Genomic DNA, 20,698 nt, shown 5'->3' with positions numbered 1-20,698 from the left:
TTTATGGTGTACACATGGAATCTTACCCAAAGTAGACCTATTTCTACTGACAAGCCAACAGTGGTAGCCAAAAAGAAACATCAGGCTTACAAAGAACATGACTGCCACAAAAAGAAGGAAAAGCACATGGAACTTGGAACGTCCATTGGTCAATTCGTCCTAGAAATAAAAGCAAAAAAGGATAAAGGATATGAAAAACACAGAGAGAGAAATCTTGGTGTCTCAAGGAATAAGCTGTTGTTACACTGTATCTACTAAGGATACCTAAGATGTGTGGGGGTTTGAAACTTGCAGAAAAAAAACTCACCTCTCCCTATGATGAACAGGCAAGACAAAGAAGAAATAAGCTGGCTCTTTCCCTCATCACTTCCAAAGCAGATATACAGTGGGGCTTTGCTATTAATTTTTTTTGCATGGAACAGGGCCAGTATGTTCACAGTCCCCCATATGGGTATGAGAAGTGTCTCCTATGCCCACAGTGAATTTGGCAGGCAATAACAAGTGCTTTGAAAGCCTGTTCACATTCTGCTGAGTTTCCTTTAATTCTCACATTTTCCTGGATGCACATTAATACGCTGCCATCTTTTCCAATGGCTACATTCCAATTTAAGAGATCAGAAATTTGAACTCCCTCTTTCTCAGCTATAACAGCAACAAGCAGGTACATCAAATCCTGATGACAGCTGTCTACAGTTAGTAATAGCCCAGAAAATCTTACAGGTGGCTGAAAATACTTCATTTCACATTAAACTGTTGGAGCATGAGGATCCCTCTGGCACTTAACTCCTGCAGTTCAGAGACAGACTGTACCTACCCCCTGCAAGTGAGCAAATGTGCAAAAGCCTCTCTCCATCTTACAAGTCCTACAAAGTGTAATAGAGAGTTACAATACTTTTGCCCTCCTTAGCACGTGGCCTAATTCCCATTAGTGCCCCATAGGGGTGTCTGGATTGGAGGTATGGTTTACAGAACCATCTGTTACAAAATTGAGGCCAAGAGAGATTAAGGGTACATCTACACTGCAACAAAAACACCTACAGCTGGATCCAGAGCCCAGGCTCCAGCCTAAGCCACCATGTCTACACTAAAATTTGATAGCCTAGCAGCCTGAGTCAGCTGACACAAGCCAGCTGCGGGTGTTTTACTGCAGTGCAGACATACTCTAAGTGACTTGGCCAGTCACAGACTGAACTAGCAGGCATTAGAAAGCAACAGTCTTGAGGCTCCATCTCCTGGTCTGTCAGCTGACACTGCCTACACATAAACCAACTGTAATATAAAGCAGTGCTCAGTATTTCAGTCTGACTTTTAAGTCAAAAAAGAGAAATTATAAGGAGACAATGAAGATCAAAGCAGTTTCTTTGAATGCCATATCCTAATATGAATGTGTGTAGATCAATGGCAGGACAAAGCTCTTTATATTAGTTCTAACTCAGAGAAAAGAAGAGAAGGGCAAGTGTCCTGCAGGAACTAAGCTTATGGAGACAAGCGAGCAAGTAACACCATGAAAACTAACACCAAAGTAGGTTTAATTTACTCTTCCTCTCACTTGCTCCCTTAACACACTAGACTTGATCCATAGGAGCAAGGATTCAGAGAAAGTTGGGAAAGTGGGTCTGGGAATTACAGGAAACAAAGTCACACTTAATAGTTTCCTGCAATGCTACTGAAAATGTATATGTGGTGATCATGCAGCCACTTAAAATACATTTCAAATGTTGGTACCGTGCCAATTTTTACCCAGGAGACAAACTATCCCCCCCCGGGCAATACAAGCACATAAGGAGATGAGATGACATAATTTTTCACTATTTCCCAAATAATAGTTGTACTTGGATTTAGGAAGATTCTTCGTGTTCTATTGCAAGATCACCACAACGATGCACTGATGCTGACTTGCTTCATACTTCTACCTCTCTAGTCGTAAAGGTCATTCCAGACATGATTGATACTTATTTGTAGTTCTCTTATATCTGATCTCTCTCTCTATGAGTCTTTACATTCCCCTTACACAATACATAGGTCAGTTAAAAAAATGAATACATTAAAACTGCAACTGCCAACAATGATCTCTGTGCTGTGTTGCTCAAATCAGTTCTGGGACAGCATGTGTTATGGTTATCTTCGTTCTCCCTCCATCACCTACTCCTTCTTATAGTTTAAACACACACACTTGTATTTTGTCTAAAATTAGGCTGCAAGTTCTGAGTCCTAAAGACTGGCAGAAAACGTGCCCTTTCCATGCACAAACTTGGTAGCATTTGTAGAAGAAATTTAAAAATCAGATTTAGTATTTTTCAGCCAAAACCTTTCTACAACTGGAGCCTATTTTCCCTTCAGTTTGTGCATATTTGAGTCACAATGTGAGTTAAACTGACATACAGAATTTAAGATAAAGCCCCCTACTACTGAAATGCAATATATTTTTCTGTGGAGTGACAGTAAGAGTAACACAGCAGAATTTAAAGCCACAATAAGAATAATAAAATACATAAAAGTAACATGATTTCAAAAACTTACTGTCCAATACTTGATGACATACTTGAAGACTGTTGCAGCAATATACATGCAATACAACAAAGAATACATTAAAAACAGTAGAAAGAATTTGTAGTTAGAAAATCCAACGCAGTTATTCACCCTAGAGAATTAAAGCAAAGTTGAAATCAGGATACTTATAGCACACATGGTCCAAAGACGAGGAATACGAAAGTGATTTTTAAAAATTTTTCTTTAGGTGTTTGATTACATAAAACACTCTGTTCAATAATAGCTCCCCTTAGTGGTAACAATGAAATATAACTGATTTCTTGCTTACTTTTCTATTTTACCTGCAAGCAGAAGTCACATCAAGCAAAACATGATAGATGTATTTGATAACATCAAAAGACCAGACCTCAATCAGTTTGGTCTCATTGCTAGTTTGTCACAGAGATGGGCTTAAGCTGCAAAATTCATATCTGGATCTGGATTTCAAATGCCCCAAACTCTGAAGGTATTGGGTTTTGGGATTTTGATTTGGCTTGTATGGGCCATCTGGGCCTGATTCACTACTGACATCCACCTCGTGGAGTAATTTACACATGTGCAAAGTGACTGCAAAATGGTAGTAAATCAGAATTCTCCATTCACATTGGTGGTAGTGTCTTATGCCTTCTTTATACTTGCGTAAATCTCTCCACTAGGTGTGGATCAGTGGTGAATCAGACTCATATCTGGACCTGGGTTCAAATTTGGAACCCTCTGTACAGACGTATGTCTGTGCTGACTCTGATTCCTGAAGTCTCCCTTCTAGTAAAGGGTAGAGATTAGCAGAGCTGGGAAAACCAAATGACAATAATTCAAAAATATCAACCCAGGTAGTTCTGGGAAAGTAGTATAAGGCGGCAAACTCTCCAAGTGTGAACTTAAATTTTTCATGCACTATTCTGCAGACATTATCACGTATGCAGAAATGACACTATTTCATATGCATACTGCATGCAAATATTATTGGTGGGTGCAACTATTAACTGCTTGCCCAAATGATTATGTACCCAAAATGAAAGGTAGTGTTGAGGCACCTTTACAAATCTGGATAATAATCTAAGAGTATGTTAGTTTATAACAGCTTTTAAAAATGCAGTTAATAAAACAAGAATATTCCTTATTTGTCCCTCAAAAGAAATCAAATGCTCCAAGCAAGTCTTCCCAGTATGGCCATTTCATACAGTGCCAAACACAGAAAGAGAGACATCCTCTGTGATAAAAGAAAGAGGCATGCGGACACTATACCAAGAAAAGGATTTAAACAGCCTTTACTTTCAGAAAGATACAGACCAATATCCTGGACATACCATGGGCAATGATGATCCATTTTTAACACACACCTGCAAAAGGAAAGAAAAAGAATACAACAAAGAGGATCCGTATGATTGGAACTTAGACTCATAAACAAAGACTCCACCAACTGCAGATCAGCAACAAAATCTTCAGTTTTGTGTTGTATTTCTACAAAGAGATAGATTTAAGATGGCTGCTATCATTCCATCATTCTTAAGGCAGTCACCATGTTTAAGGTGGACTGTTTGTTGTTCTTGTAAGAGCTACTGACGTCCTTGGTGCTGTACAAGACAAAAAATGAAGATGGTTTCTGCTCTGGGGTGCGTACAATCTTTGCATTACCAATACATAGCAAAGGCCTGACATATTAAAAAAAACATTATTTTTTGAGTGCACTGACGGTGGCTAGTACCTTTCATAAGTTGGCAAACGTTCCAGCAGATTCACACCCATGCAGGCACTATTGTAGGAAACTATAAACACAAAACTTCTTAGGGACACACAGTGTTTTGGGAGTGCAAACGCTGACACTTATGTGCATGTAGGTGCTGGCACACACATGTGCACAAGACCTAGCAGAAGCCTTTTTGATTGTTTTGCCCTTATTGTGTGGCTGTTCTTGAACACAGAAAAACATTTGGGGACCTCTGTGTTTAAGACATTGTCATTTTTGTTGCTTAACAGTGGCTCAATTCACTGGTGTCAAAACATTTCAACAACTTACATAGCACAAACAGAACAGTGGTGACAACGGTCAGGTTTGATTAGCTGGCATCTATCACAGAATCGAATAGCTAAAATTAAACACAGAAGTATTAGTGTTAGTAGCTAGTGTTAAATAATGAGCAAAAAGAGAACACACACTTAACACTCTCTTCATGTTTTCATCCCTTCCTGCATAACTGGGTCCTATACAACTTGGCAGTTGACTTAGGCTGCCAGGCAAAAAACAGATAAATGGTGGTCCTAATACTCCTAGCGGCTGGCTTTGCGGTGAACGTATATCCAGCTCGAAGGTAGTTAAAAGAAACGTAGAAACAGGATGTGTGTACACATGTACATTTGTGTTGTGGCTTTGAAAAAAGCTCCATTTAAACAATGGCCTAGTACAAAAGTTGCGTACTTCAGATCCTAAGTTTGCTGACTAAAGAATACACAGGCCTGAATGCTGCAGCAACCTCAACCATAGAACTCCTTTAGGCTTCAACAAGAGTTCCATGCGTTACTCCGGAGGGCATTCTGTGCCAAAAAATTAAAAATTCTGCACACAATATTTTAAAATTCTGCAAATTTTATTTGTCAATAAATAAATGTGGAAGCTCCAGCCTGGCATTAGGAAGCACAGACCAGTGGCTGTACAGAGGCAGGAGATCACTGTGCAGCTCCCCTCAGGACACGGACTCAGTGGTGAGGCTGCATCCAATCCTGACACAGCACAAGGACTAGGCCTGCCCCAGAAACACCCCAGAACCTCACCCCTCTGTGCCAATTGCACTAGGTGTGGGCAGGCAGGCTCAGCAAGGCAGGATCCAAGTGTGGAGGGGCTTAGTGTGAGGGGCTCCAGGTGTGGGGTGAGAAGGTTCTGTCTGGGGTAATCTGAGTGCAGGTGGCTCAGTGGGAGATCCGGGTGTGGTGGGGATCTGGATGCACAGGGGTTTGTTGGGGGTTCTGGGTGCAACGTTAATGGGACTCAGCAGGTGGTCCAGATGAAGGTGGTTGGGGCTCAGCGGGGTGCGGGTCTGGCTGTGTGGGGCCAGAGCTCAGCAGGGGAGTCCGGGTGCAGAGAATGGTGGTGGGGGAACCTCAGTGGTGGGATCCAGATGCTGCAGGAGTGGGGCTCAGTGGGGTGAGGATCAAGGTGCAGCTAGTTGGGCCTTGGTATGGTGCAGATCCAGGTATGGGTGGCTTGCTGGGGCTCGGTACGGTGGGGATCTGGGTGTGAGCGGCTCGTCAGGATAGTCCAAGTGCAAGGGGGTAGGCCTCGTTGGGGAGGTCTGTTTGCAGCAGGGAGGAGATGAGGTTTGGTGGGACAGTCTGGGTATGAGGGAAGGGTGTAGATGCAGGGGGGCTGGACGGAGGGGGGAGCACCTCCCTGTACAACGATCCCTCCCTCTGCAGCTGAGGAGCGATGGCTGCAGGAAGCACATTGGGGTGTGTGTGGAGGGGGAGGGGGTGGAGTTTGCAGAGCTTCCTACAGCAGGGAGAGAAATCTGGGGGTGGGTCTGACACAGCCCTGGATGCCATGCTGGGGAAGAGGAAGTCCTGCATCCTCCCCAGCCCAGCCAGAACTAGCAGCTGAGCCCAGCACAGGGTAGGAGCCACCAGCCGGGTCTTCTCAAGTCCCACCCTCTGCCCCACAGTGATTTACCTCTCTGCAGGCTGCACTGCGCATCCAAAACATATTGCTGGGGAGGGTCACATGACCATTCTTGTGGGTTCCCTTTGCTTCCCTGTCAGAAAGTAATTTTTCTGTGGGGAAGCAAAGAAATCTGCAGAGGACAAATTCTGTACATGTGTAGTGGCACAGAATTTCCCCCAGGAGTAACAATTTGTATTTGGCTGCAGAACTAGGTCCATGAGGGACAATAACTGTTGACCTCATTATGGGACCATGTCCTGCAGTCTTTACTCAGGTCAAATCCCCTTTGAAATGGGAAAAAAAGACAACGATTTGGTTCTACACATAGGTGTAGTTTGGCTTCCACCTCTAAGGGTGCAGCTGCAGTTAGGCCAAAGGGGCCATGGTGGGGCAGGGGAACAAATTCCATGCCTGCTTGAGCTGCACTTTGCAGGGGGGGAGGGAGGGGAATACCCTCTTATTCCCCCCAAGCTATGCCCATGATTCTACATTAATAAGTATAGCCTGGGAATCCAGCTACTATAAATACAGAAAAGATGACAACATAAGACTACTAAGCACCTGGCACTCTACTTGGAAATGGGGTAAGTGTTCAAGGATTTCTCATTTTCCCCAATCAGGAGGGCTGGAGTAGGAAGCCAGGAAGAAAATCCTTTTAAACTAACATTATTTCCTCAGCATTAAAGTTCTGAGCACCCAAATCCTTTAGCAGTATGTCTTGGCACGAGGGATTTGCAGTTACTTGCCAGTATAAGCTGGATTGCCAGAGTACCATGCTTAGTAAGATTGAATAGATTTACATCAACAAAGCCCTCTGCTTTAGCTGACCTCCATTCCCCGTTCTTGTGTACACTGGCAACTTCCTTGCAATTTCGACAAGAATCTGCCTCTGCACCTCCGGTCTCTCTTCATTTTCATAGCGCTCTTTGTCAGCATAGGACATATGGAACTAGAAGCAGAAATGATGAGAGGACCAGTTATCCATGTATAGTACAGTAATATTTCAAAGGTAGGCCAGGTTGGAAAAGCCATTATCCTCTCACTACTTCCAAAGCACAAACATTAATCACACTTCGAAGGGCTTTCATTTATGAGATAAACAGAGAGGTATTCATTGTTGGACAGACCAAATGTTGGGGAACTAACTGATCCACTCATAAGAGACACAAACTGAAACTGAGGTCACAGCATAATATAATATATTAGCTTCACTACCACATATTGTCTTAGATGTTTTCTCTTCATTAAATAACTAAAATAATAATGATAACAGCAACAGCGGCATTTACATTGCACTTTATGAAGCAGATTCTTTTCTCAGCTACATTAGTTCAAATCTGGAGTATTCCACAGACATAAATTTACTTCTTTGTAACTAAGCACAGGCTCTGGAGCTGTATTTTTAAAGTGCTGCACAAACATTCATTAACTCAATCTCATGATAGCCTTCTGAGGTTGGTATTTTGCCGAATATTTTACCAACAGGTATAACGAAGTTAGATTGAGTAAGAACCTCAGGATTGGTTAAATGCTTGGGGATCGAAGACATTAAAATATGTAAATTAATAATAAATCCCATTATCCTTGACCATTTAAAATCCTGTTCACTTCTAAACCACTTGAAAGTAAAGCAACACCATGCCTGCTGTAAGGTCCCTAGACAGCTTAATATAAACAATTCTCAGAACAGTTCAACTGCACTCTTTTTTATGGACAGCACAGACACATTTCCATCTAGCCAGAAAGACTCATCAGTTGTCCTTGGAAACAGTCGTATAGGTGGATTTCTTGAATTCTCCACTTTTCATCCACTGCAAGCCTAAGATAAGGAACAGAAGAAAGTGTAGACAGAGTACTTAGGTCCTTACCTTTTTATCTGGCTGCAGCGGAAGAGTAAAAACAGACTTCCAGTATGTCCACACAAAGAGCACAAGGATGACATGGAATACCATGAGGTAGGCCACTAAGAGAAGAAAAGAATAATGAATCATAAACAGAAGTCACTCTATACTCTTCACCATTCAGGGTGCTTCATTTTAAAAACATTATGCTCCAATGGAATTTTATATCATGGGAAAAATCAAATATCTTATGAACTGTTAACTACAGCTGTCAAAGCTCATATGAGAAGGCAAAATGGGAAACATTTCTTTTCAGCAAATAGGCAAAACAGAAATGATCACAGCTGTGGAGCAGGTTTGCAATCCATCATATAAAAAACAAGGTACCTGCAACAATCTTATTTCAATATACAAACTTCTTTACTTGAAAGAATTTGGGAGGACATGAGACATTGAAGTGAGGCATACGAAGAGATTCAGAGGGGCAAAGGGCAGTTCTGATTCAGCTTTGCAGAGGGCTTGGATATCTTTTTAAATGCTCAAACACACTACAGTATGAACTACTGTTACATCCATGGGCAGTGGGTAGCATAAGCAGGGGAAGGCTGTGCCTCCCCAAACAGCCTGGCGTGGCCCTGCCCATGCTCCGCTCCCAAGACCCCTCCTGATTGCTTCCAGTTCCCTTCCTGCTCTTATGCGGCAGAGATGCTGGGGCAGGCAGGCTGGGGCTGGTGTGCACAAGGCCCGGGGCTGGGGCCACGCTGCACTGCCCGTCTGTCCAGCCAGTGCTGGGACCACATGCCTGCCCAGTGCTCCGGGACCAGGGTGCTCCAGCTGTGCCACCCACCCATCCAGCGCTGGGGCTGAGGGCGTGCAGGGGGAGCTGCGGGGGGAGTGGTGCTCCGGGCTCCAGCAATTCTATGCAATAAGAGGTTACACCTTCCTCTGAAGCATCCATGTTGCCCACTGTTGTAGACAGAACGCCTGTTTAGATGCATTATTGATCTTTCCAGTGTGTCATTCGCTATATGTATATATATATATAGAACTAGAGTATAGTAATTTAGAAGTAATGTAGGATTCTCTGTGCATACCAATAATATACATAGTTTGTACACATGTGATGGACTGAAAAAATTCTGAGATGTTGAGGTGTCCTAAAAGCTATTTTCCTTTCTCTGTGAAATAAACAGTAGCTTACTTCACAATCCCTCCAAGACATTTACCCTGCTCCTTCCCACGATTTACTGAGTGACATCAGAAAAGAATTTCTACTCTGGATAGTGCAAAGTAGTCTTAAGCAAGTCATACTTATTTACAGGACCGGCGCTAGGGTTTCTCGCGCCCTAGGCGCACGGCCATTTCGCCGCCCCCCGCGCTGATCCCACGGCTCCAGTGGAGCTGCCGCAGTCATTCTTGCGGAGGGTCTGTTGGTCCGTGGCTCTGGTGGAGCTGCCGCAGGCATGCCTGCGGGCAGTCCACCGGAGCCGCGCGTGCAGCCGACCGTCCGCAGGCATGACTGCGGCAGCTCCACCGAAGCCGCGCGAGCAGCCGACCGTCTGCAGGCATGCCTGTAGCAGGTCAACCGAAGCCGCCTGCCGCCCCCCTGAATAATCCTGGCGCCCTAGGCGATTGCCTAGGCTGCCTAAATGGTAGCGCCGGCCCTGCTTATTTAAGAAGCTCATCTCAGAAGTAACAGAATTCACACTGGAAATGGCTCCCACTGAGGCAGATCCAAATATTCCACTGATTTCAGATGAAACAGCATACTGCAGAACAGCAATGCACTGTTTTGGGGGGCACATATTTTTAAACAACATAGGCAGAATGAAAGAGACGTAACTAAGGGATGCTAGTTACTTGGGAGTGACAAGCCACTAGCTGATTCTGTAGTATCCCAGCAGGATAGGGCAAGCACTCAGTCATTCTTAAACTGTCATTTAAGGAGATAACTCTTGCTGAAAATTTAGTTATGCTGGTTAGGTGGCACAGTGGGGCTTCTCTGGGAAAAAAGGGTCAGGGTGAGCAAACTTTTCTCCAGGGAACTTACATGCAGTGATTTAAGTTCACTGGCAAACTTTATAAATAAGATACACTTTGCTGGATCATCAACTTATTGCCCTATTTTCTACATTTCCTTTGCGATCATTTAAGATACTGGGGCAGTACTTTGCTGTAAAGAACCTGCTTGGTGCAGCACTGAAAGAGGAGGACATCAGGGAGTGAATTATGGCTCCCCAGTTCTCTGCTTTGGAAGCTGTTCTTATGTGTTCTGGCTGACATGGGTCCTCAAGGGCCAATCTGCCAGATGAAGATCAGCAAAGCTGCTACTCCTCCCCATACCCTGAGATGGGTTGAGTGGGAGCTATGCATGCCAGCTGTAAACCTGCTGGGGACTCTCCCATGCTGTGGAAAACTCTGGCACGAGAGACAGTGACAGACTGCATCCCTTTTGTACCATTAAAATAGCACAAAAGGGATGGAGCAGGACAGAGAATCTGGATCAAAGAGCCAAATGGCAAAACTCCCACTGACCCCATCGCATGGGGCTGAAATTTAACCCCGACAGTACATGCCAATGATAGTTCTGTCTAATCCTGCCTGCTCCTCCTGCCTGATTTATTCAGTGACCTTGCAGTTCTGCTTCTGCTCCATGAGAATAAACTTACACATTACTGAGTGAATTTGAAGAAGGTGCATGCAAACAAGGAGAGTGCAGTGGTGAACTAGTAATGGGACATAAAACCTTTCACCCCTAGGCCACTAGCTGTAATTCATATAGAGACTGTAATCTGAAAGTCATTATCATTCAATGGCTACCCAGTGGCCTATGGAAAATGAGTTTAGTGGTCTTGGTCGAGAGGTGTCTATTTTACAAAACTATTAAAAGAGGCATTAATTGAATGCCTTGACACAGCAATGAAGAAAATTAATTGGGGCCACAGAGACTGAACTACTATTCAGAGATAGTGTTTTTACAGAAAAAGTAGGATAACGTATGTGGAGGTAATTTGGGAGCATGCCCTGTTGCCCGTGTTGTACTTGTTCTGGGAATAAACAGAGGATTTCCACTTCCAGCTGGCACTTTTCACTAGCATGGAGAGAGGTTAGAACACTTCTCGATACATGCCATATACATACTAGTAATCTGCAATTGGGGGGAGGAAATATTGAAAGAGTATGATGGTTTAATAGAATTCTACAAGAAGTTATTGTTTGTGGTCTGCTGGAGTGTGGAAACATTTGCTTTTAAATTTTCTTGTTACTGAACTGAAAGATCCTACTATTTGGAGATTCAGTGCAAATACCCTTTCCCTTCCTTCTCTTGAGAGCTGCATGTATATAAATATACAAAAAACGGTTTCAATTGCTTTCTTTTAAATAGATGTTCATGCACTTTAGGAACTACGGACAAGGTATTTAATAAGATTCACCTACCTTGTTCTACGGGATTGGTTAGAGTCACTGAAAAAGAAAAAAACAAGTACATGTTCATGCAGCAGATGAAATTCCCAAAGCAGTCTATAATCTTTTCTAAAACAAAATAAAAAAAAAAGAATTTCAATATGTTAGAAGATCAAAAAGAAAGGATTCCCTATTTTGATCATTAAACCGTGATCAGACATAACACTACACCTGGGAAAGCATCTATTTTCATTTATTCACTTGAATGGTCTCCATAATAAAATGTATTTTCCATTCCTACAAAACGTAATTTTTCTCAGGACTCCCAATGGTATTGATGCCTGCTAGATAATCAGGGCTCCTCTAACGGCCTGTCCAAATAACAGCTTCACTTATTTACTGATATGCCTGCTTGGAGCTAGTTTCCAACTGCTTTCATTTTTACATTGGAAATCTTGTTCATTAATATCCAGGGATGTACAGTTAATTTTGTATCAGTGTAAAATTAAAACAGACTGTCATGGCCTCGCCAGATAGCCAATCAGTGGTACTCTGCAATGACATACAGGGTTTTACTTGGACCCATCTAGCTGCAATCTGGATTAACAGGACGCCAAGAGCACTATGGAGCTCACTGCTTGCTTCAACCTGCAGGGAAGAGGGGTACATTGCTCAACAGCTACTCTGAGTAAAGAGCAGTTGCACGGTGAGGAGGCGAGAGAGAGCTGTGAGAAATTTGTGTTGCTCAGTAGTTACCCCTCCAGGTTGATTTAAGGAGCGGCAAAATTGGCAAGCTGCAATAGGAGATCTGCCCAGTTCTCAGCTGGTGGTTAGTGGCTACAAAGCTGAGCCTTGCTGGTGGATAAAAAGAACAAATTCTCAGGAAATGCACAAGTATCGTTAGCCACAATACGTTTTTGGTAAAGAAACTGAGGTCCAAAAAGATCTGTCATTTTAGCATATACTTCTACCTCTTCCCAAATCTCTCTCTCTCTCTCTGGGGAGGGAACAAGATTAAAAAACCTCTGTTACAGAAATTTTGGTGTTTTTTAAACTCTGTTACAAGTATGGCAAATATTTCTAAAACTGACTGTTGAATAAAAACACAATTACTCCAGGTGGGAAACTGAAGATATAAAGTTACACAGGTAACTTTACACATATGATCAGACATTTTGATACAGCTTAGCATGTGTAATTACACCTTTGATTTTTTTGAAGGTTCAACACCTTTTGGCAAACACTCATAAACAAGCAAGCTTTTGGGCGGTGATTCATTTGCTCCAACAAGCTAAACCTAGTGGGATCAAGACAGTATTTAAAAGGGAGACTTCCCCCAGGAAAACACAGGGTTCTACAGGAAGAGATACTGATGAATTAAGAGAAGTTGTTGATACCATATTGCGGTATTAAAGAGTTCCTACTATTCTTGACTGTCCTGGGGTCATATGATTTAGATGACTTATAAATGCTTAAGTTAGAATGATGAGACACAAGAGATTGTGTCAGTAGCAGGAAACATACGAGTTTAGGAGACAGGGTAAAACCACCTTGAAAATTGAGCAGATCTGATCCACGTTTATCTAGAAACAACGGCTGGCTCCTCCATACCAGTTCTAGAGTCATTATTCAGCTTCTGGGAAAACATCAATGCTCTGGTCCTTTGGAACTCTTAATGTTTCCAAAACAGCTGCAATTTCTACCTGGGTAAATAAGACTTAACTACATCGAGTTTCATCTCATCAATTTATCTTATACCCATGACAGAACATAATTCAGGTCCAGCTCCCTATGTTGAGGGCAGGGCTGAGTAAACCTGGACCTTCCCTGACAGGTGTATGTTTAACCTGCTCTTAAAAACCTCCCACAATGGGGATTCCACAATCTCTCTTGGAAGTCTATTCCAGATCTTAACTATCCTTACAGTTAGAAAGTTTTCTAATATCTAATCTAAATTACTTCCTGTCCTACCTCAAAGCCCTCTTTATAACAGCCTTTAACACACATAAGACTGTTACCAGGTCCCAGTCTTCTTTTCTTAAGACTAAACATGCCCAGTTTTTATAACCTTTCCTCACAGATCAGGTTTTCTAAATCTTTTATCATTTTTATTGTTCTCCTCTGGACTCCCTCAATTTTACAAGATCTTTTCTAAAGCATGGCCCCCAGAATTGGACACAGTACTCTAGCTGAGGCATGAGCAGTGCCGAGTAGATCAGGATAATCACCTCTCATTTAACATTCCTGTTAGGACACCTCAGAATGACATTAGCCATTTTTTGCAACTGCACCACATTGTTGACTCACATTCAATTTGTGATCCACTATAATCACCAAATCCTTTTCAGCAGTACTTCCATCTAGCCAGTTATTCCCCATTTTGTAGTTGTGCATTTGATTTTTCCTTCTTAAGTGTAGTGCTCTGCATTTGGTTTTATTGAATTTTGTCTTGTTGATTCCAGACCACACCTCCGATTTGTCAAGGTCATTTTGAACTCTAATCCTATCTCCCAAAACACTTGCAATCCCTCCCAGCTTGGTGTCATCCACAAATTTTATAAGCACACTCTCCATTCCATTATCTAAGTAATTAATGAAAACACTGAACAGTACCTGACCCAGAACTGAGTGCTGCAGGACTCCACTAGAAACACACTCCCAGTTTGACAAAGAACCATTGATAACTACTCTTTGAATATAGTCTTTCAACCAGTTCACATGGAAAATACAAATTAGAATGAGAACTGAGATGCATTGCTTACGTTGATGAAGATGGCTTTTGTTAATGCCATGCTACCTGGTACTTTTGGGCTGTAGGCTATTTGAAATTAGCTAAGTAAAAATGTTTTCACTCATTCATATTTGAATATGCAATATCCTCTTCCCTTTTCTTTGGTTCTTTGAAAAATCAGCACTACAAGGCCTCACTAGCATTACAAAACTGCTGCCTGGCTCCCTCCTAAGGCTCATTTTCATGCCCACACTAGGATCCTCCCAGGCATCATAAGCCCAAGGTTCTGCTTTAGTGGGAGTAGAAAGAAGCTTTAACCCTATGGTTTTGCAACAGTTTGTTCTTTTCCCTCCTCCTTAACATGGCATAATATTCACGCCTCCAGCACACTCATTCCCTCTCATTCTCATGCTGTGGCAGCATCCATCAGACAGTCACTGGAACCAGACCCCCTCTGAAGAACGGCTTCATATCCAAATCAGGCAGCAATAGCTGCAGTGATAACAGCATGAGATATTCCCTCTGGAATAGAGCACATCACCTCTACACTGTTTCAAACTCACAGTGGTACTATGTTACAGAATCTGAAAGAAAAGCTATTATGCCAAGAGTTTGGAAGGGACAACTTATTGCTCTAAGCATCAGTTTTCAGATATGTGCATTCCCTAGAAAAGCAGATTCAAATCCTAAGAGCATCAATTCAGCCATGCATCCTTCCAATACAGATAAACTGAGTTTCATACAATGAGTGTGAGAGAGAGTGTCTGTCTGTCTGTGTCTGTCAGTCAGGTGAAATCTTAGGCCATGTCTACATCTAAAATTTTGCAGCGCTGGTTGTTACAGCTGTATTAGTACAGCTGTATAGGGCCAGCGCTGCAGAGTGGCCACACTTACAGCAACCAGCGCTGCAAGTGGTGTTAGATGTGGCCACACTGCAGCGCTGTTGGGCGGCTTCAAGGGGTTTCGGGGAACGCGAGAGCAAACCGGGAAAGGAGACCAGCTTCGCCGCGGTTTGCTCTCGCGTTCCGCGAACCACCGTGCAAACCGCAGGGAAGGAGACCTGCTTGCTCGGGTTCGGGGAACGCGAGAGCAAACCGGGAAAGGAGACCAGCTTCGCCGCGGTTTGCTCTCGCGTTCCGCGAACCACCGTGCAAACCGCAGGGAAGGAGACCTGCTTGTTCGGGGAACGCGAGAGCAAACCGCGGCGAAGCTGGTCTCCTTCCCCGGTTTGCTCTCGCGTTCCCCGAACCCGAGCAAGCAGGTCTCCTTCCCTGCGGTTTGCAGGGTGGTTCGCGGAACGCGAGAGCAAACCGCGGCGAAGCTGGTCTCCTTCCCCGGTTTGCTCTCGCGTTCCCGGAACCACCCTGCAAACCGCAGGGAAGGAGACCTGCTTGCTCGGGGTTCGGGGAACGCGAGAGCAAGCCGGGGAAGGAGACCAGCTTGATTACCAGAGGCTTCCTCAGGTATGCTGGGATACCTGCTTATTCCACGGAGGTCAAGAAAAGCGCTGGTAAGTGTCTATACTTGATTACCAGCGCTGGATCACCAGCGCTGGATCCTCTACACCCGAGACAAAACGGGAGTACGGCCAGCGCTGCAAACAGGGAGTTGCAGCGCTGGTGGTGCCCTGCAGATGTGTACACCTCCTAAGTTGCAGCGCTGTAACTCCCTCACCAGCGCTGCAACTTTCTGATGTAGACAAGCCCTTAGACAGTGAGGTCCTGTCTGTTCTGCATGGGCTTTGAAGAGACAAATGGTTTGTTTGACCAAGAACACAGGAAACAAACTTCCTGTTCCCTCGGTGTCATTCTGTTTGAAACACTTCACCCAGTTTGTGGCTGCAGGACAATCTACAGTTGAAAAGTGCGATATTGGCCCAATTGACTATAATGGGAGTTGGATTTGATCTTATAAGAGCTAAATATTATTATTACTAAACTTATATAGCCCTGCTATCAAAACACTTCCCAAAACTCCAATGGTACTTTAGGCATATATTTTGTTAACCTCTTTGGGATAGCAAACTACAGACCAAACCACAGATGGGGGTTACAGTCCCTTTAAATTAATTCTTAAAAGGAATAAAGTAAAAGGAAAATTAAAAAAAAGTCATGAGGTGGCTTCTCTTGTCCTGCATTTGTTGTTTCATTTCAACATGTAGTCAACTTCCTTGTACCTAGTCCAACTGTAGAAAAACAAAAATAGATCTCACCATGGTTACTGTTCTGGCTACCACCAGTACAGTCCTGAGCACAAGACAAGCAAATGTTTACGTGGTTTCTCCACTCCCCTCCTTGGTGTTTGGTTCAAGAGCCTCCCAGGTTACGAGGAGACCAGAAAGCAGCTCTTTCCTCATCTCAGAAACATCCCTCAGTCCTCTTGGTGACCTCTGCTTCCTTTATTTGGCTTTACCCAATAAAGAGGCACAGCCACCAGTTCCACCTCCCAAGAGCTTAACAAACACAGCTGTCAGCTCTTCTTTCCAGGACTGACAGCTCTACCCATCTCTTTTAGGAGCAGCATCTTCCTTTCTGCCTAGTGAGGAGGTTTAACTCCTTCTTGGGTCACATGATAGGCACATAAGTGGTGACCCATGAAGAGATTCAGGCTTTGTGATGCCTTTTAGGTGCCTAGAAAAATCACACAAATGCCGTTGAGATCCAGAAAGCCTGTGTTAGGTACTAAGTTCCTTATATAATGAAAGGGGAGGGATAGGCCCCTTAGACTGCAACCCACAAAGCCAGCATGTTCGGTGAGGAGCCACCTAAGCTAGCCAATGAGAGATGCTGACCAGAGGGGTCTATGTTAAGCCTGGCCCCTCTCACAGAGATAAGCACCTAACTATGGGCTGCAAGGAGGCATCTATCTTTGCCAGTGATCCAGAAACCAGGGGAAGATAGGTGTTTGGCCACCAAAGCTGCATGTGGGGCCCAACCCAAATGACAGGGAGACAGAAGGACCAGGAGGTCTTCCCATATAACCTGTAGTCTAAAGCATAGGGTAATCCTGCAGGATGTTGGAGACCCCCTGATTCAAGTCCTCCACCCTACTGAGGGGTAGAAGGGATTTGAACAGGGGTCTGCCACCTGTCAAGTGAGTGCTCTAATCACTAGGCTATGGAGTCATTTTAACTCTTTCCCTGGTCCAATTACTATTTATTATTCCATTATTTAAATTAAAGTGGAATACCTTCAATAGGAGAGACTGAGGAAGACCTATATCAGGATATTCCATAGTCTGGTGGCTAAGGCACTCACCTGATCTATCTCTGGTTCCCAGAGAAAGGCTGCAGTGCACATGCCCAGAGGCGCTGAGTGAGTTTAGGTACCTATTGGATTAGGTGGCAGCCAAGCAGGAGTTTTAAGCACTGCAGTGATGCTTAAAAACAGGACTCAGGTGCTTATAAATGGGACATAGCTGCCTAAATACCTTCATGGATTGCACCCAGACATCCTACCACAAAGTGCTATAGAAATGTTAAATACTCTACTATTACACAGATTATATTATTTTAAACTTGCCTGCAAACTTACTAATAATCATTTAGCCTCTTAGGTAATACTGGAACAAAACAATTTATTGTAGACTGCACTCATTGCTCTTATGAATTGGTCATTTAAGTAGCAAAAGCCGAGGTTAGATAAAGAGACAAAAGAAATTGGTCTGCACTGCAGAGCATCACTCACTATTCTTTATTTAATTTAAATGGAAACCACTGTTAAATACGGTTCAGGGTCCACTAACATGAAATTTCATTAGAGGTCTGTGTCTTCTCCTATCCCCTCAACTTCATATTTATTTTTATGAACCCATCCCCATAGCATCTGAGAATGTGAGATTCAGATTCAACTCCACATTCAACAGCCAACAATACCAGTTCAACATCAGCTGAGAAAAGAACCCAGACATGAATCTGGGGTAGTAGGATACCTGGTGTAACACTAAAATTCCCCAAATTAATCCCATCCTGGAACTGGCATGCTAATGGGAAACACAAATATCTTGGTCATTAGAACAAGTCACTTTCTACATCTAAGGTTACATCTACAGTATGAGCTACAGGGTGTGATTCCCGATCATTTACACATACTTCCCTCTGCTACTGCAGCTGTATACACATAGCAAGATGCAAAAAGCAGAGCTACCTCCCCAACTCTCCTGAAACTCATGGTAAATTACATTCCCTGTGGACTCAACTGTACCAATACAAGACCAGATGAATCATCCTATTAAGACTCAGTAATACTAGTCCTTATCCACAATAACTTCACAAATAATGGTGTATTTCTGAACTACTGCTATTGCATTAGACAATGCAAACCCAAAGTTAGTCACTGTTACCTACTGTCTTACACTTCTGAGATGAGACTCAATGAAAGATCAGTGGTGACAGATGTTGTGTCCAAGTGACCACAGATGCTGACCAACTGGTCTATATCTGGATGTCTCTCTTTTCTGTGTAATCTACCCAACAAGAATTTAAAGGGCCCATATGCAAAGAATGTATTTACAGCCAAACGTAACACTGCTGCTCTCACCCTGCATATTAATGCCAGTTTTACTACCATCATCGTATTGTCAACGCTTATGGTATCATAAGTCTCAGAATATTTAGGGCTTTTTGTCAAACCCAAGCTCTTGGAGTCACACAATCATACAAGAATCTCAGCGTTCATTTCTTTAAAAAAGATTCTAGCATTCATGGTTGCAGGAAAAAGCTTGAGCCTTTACTCAAACCCCCAGAAGGTAAATAAAAAGCATCTAAAAACTATTATTTCTAGTTGCCATTATTTTGGGGTGCTCAAATAGTGAATTTTTTTAAAGCTTAGAGTTGGCAATGCTGCTGCCATCGTCATGGGAGAGAATATTTGTCTCCCCATCTCCTCCCAATCTAGAAGGGAATGAATCCCCCTCCCGCTGGGGCCAAATATTTAGACCCTTTCCTCTTGCCAGACTCTCTTCAGTCCTCCCTCGCCTTCTGGGAGACCCCACATATACACCCCCTCATATATAGGATGGGAGGGAATATGAGGGTGTCACCTTTTACTTCACCCCAGGTTACTGACGCTGCGTCACACAAACACATTTATTCATCCAGTGGCCCCTCAATCCTGTTCCCCAGTCTCTCAAGCAGAGCCTCACTCCACCTCTCACCCAAACTTCAGCTCCCAGCCCACCCGCGCAGGTCCCCCCTCACCCAGGGAGAGCCACCCCCCTCACCCAGCCCACCCGCGCAGAGCCCCCCCTCACCCAGAGAGAGGCCCCCCCACTCACCCAGCCCACCCGGGCAGAGCCCCCCCCCCCCAGAGGCCCCCCCACTCACCCAGCCCACCCGGGCAGAGCCCCCCCCACCCAGAGGCCCCCCCACTCACCCAGCCCACCCGGGCAGAGCCCCCCCCACCCAGAGGCTCCCCCACTCACCCAGCCCACCCGGGCAGAGCCCCCCCCACCCAGAGGCCCCCCCACTCACCCAGCCCACCCGGGCAGAGCCCCCCCCCCACCCAGAGGCCCCCCCACTCACCCAGCCCACCCGGGCAGAGCCCCCCCCCCACCCAGAGAGAGGCCCCCCCACTCACCCAGCCCACCCGGGCAGAGCCCCCCCCCCACCCAGAGAGAGGCCCCCCCACTCACCCAGCCCACCCGGGCAGAGCCCCCCCCCCACCCAGAGAGAGGCCCCCCCACTCACCCAGCCCACCCGGGCAGAGCCCCCACCAGCCCTCGCTCGCCCAGCCGAGCCACGAGCCCCCCTCATCAGCCCAGCCGGGCAGCGCCCCCTCCCCCACTCACCCAGGCAGAGCTCGCACACGTAGGCGTAGTAGGACCAGAGCACCACCAGGGTGATGATAACGACCGGCACCCAGGCGAGCACCCGCTGGCAGCACCGCAGCCCCCTAGACAGAGCCATCTTCCCCCCAGCCCCATCCGCATCGGCGATCCATAGAGAGGGGCTGACGCAGGGCGCGGAGGCCGGCGACTCGGAACTCTACTGAGGAGGCCTGGCAAGCTGCGGCTGGCGGAGGTCCGGCGCCGCTGGCCATTGCGCCGCAGCGCCCCCTGGCGGGGACTGCGCTGGCAGTGCACAGCAAAGGCTGTTAGCACGGAGCGGGTGGGAAGGTGGCAATGGTGATGTGCAGCGGGACGGGAGCCCTGCTGGTAGGTGAGACACAAGGTGGGCGGGACAATATCGTTCGTCTGCTGGACCAGAGAGAACTGGAGCTTCCTACAGCCGAGGAAGCGCTCTGGGAACGGCCAAAGCGTCTCTCTCTCACCAACAGCAGCTGGTCCGGGGACCGATCTTAGCTTGCTCGCCTTGTCCCTAGCCTGTAGCAATGTCTGCTGCATGGAATACAGTTCTCCCCTTCCGCTCGCAGCTGTGACCAACTGAAGTAACCACAACCCATAGAAGTCCCTTTGTTTAAGTAGCCCCACCTGATTTTGCATTCTGCCTTCCCCGTGTTGAAGCACGTTAAGGGTCTCATAACAAAGAAATGTATTTATGAAGAATATTAACAGCAGCAAGGAAATGCATCATCATCACGC

At 45.0% G+C, this 20,698-nt stretch overlaps 1 protein-coding gene across 3 annotated transcripts in view; it reads right to left on the bottom strand.

Moving 5' to 3' along the window:
- The window catches only part of ZDHHC15 (zinc finger DHHC-type palmitoyltransferase 15), a 31,924-nt gene extending 11,764 nt beyond the window's left edge, over positions 1-20,160 (bottom strand). For all 3 annotated transcript variants that reach the window (XR_007775858.1, XM_050964690.1, XM_050964691.1), the window contains exons 1-8: positions 19,946-20,160; positions 11,461-11,487; positions 8,050-8,144; positions 7,010-7,130; positions 4,547-4,616; positions 3,837-3,869; positions 2,521-2,641; positions 27-159 (exon numbers count right to left, since the gene is read on the bottom strand). Coding sequence is in view for 2 of the 3 variants with exons in the window: in XM_050964690.1 (XP_050820647.1) it covers positions 27-159; positions 2,521-2,641; positions 3,837-3,869; positions 4,547-4,616; positions 7,010-7,130; positions 8,050-8,144; positions 11,461-11,487; positions 19,946-20,063 (718 nt within the window). In the remaining variant the exon portion in view is untranslated. The remainder of the gene's footprint in view (positions 1-26; positions 160-2,520; positions 2,642-3,836; positions 3,870-4,546; positions 4,617-7,009; positions 7,131-8,049; positions 8,145-11,460; positions 11,488-19,945) is intronic.
- Between the last annotated feature and the right edge of the window lie 538 nt (positions 20,161-20,698).

This window comes from Gopherus flavomarginatus, chromosome 8 (genome assembly GCF_025201925.1).
Source record: "Gopherus flavomarginatus isolate rGopFla2 chromosome 8, rGopFla2.mat.asm, whole genome shotgun sequence".
Classification (NCBI taxonomy): domain Eukaryota; kingdom Metazoa; phylum Chordata; order Testudines; family Testudinidae; genus Gopherus; species Gopherus flavomarginatus.
Note: the sequence above shows the minus strand (reverse complement) of the source record. Positions and strands in the feature narration are given on the sequence as shown.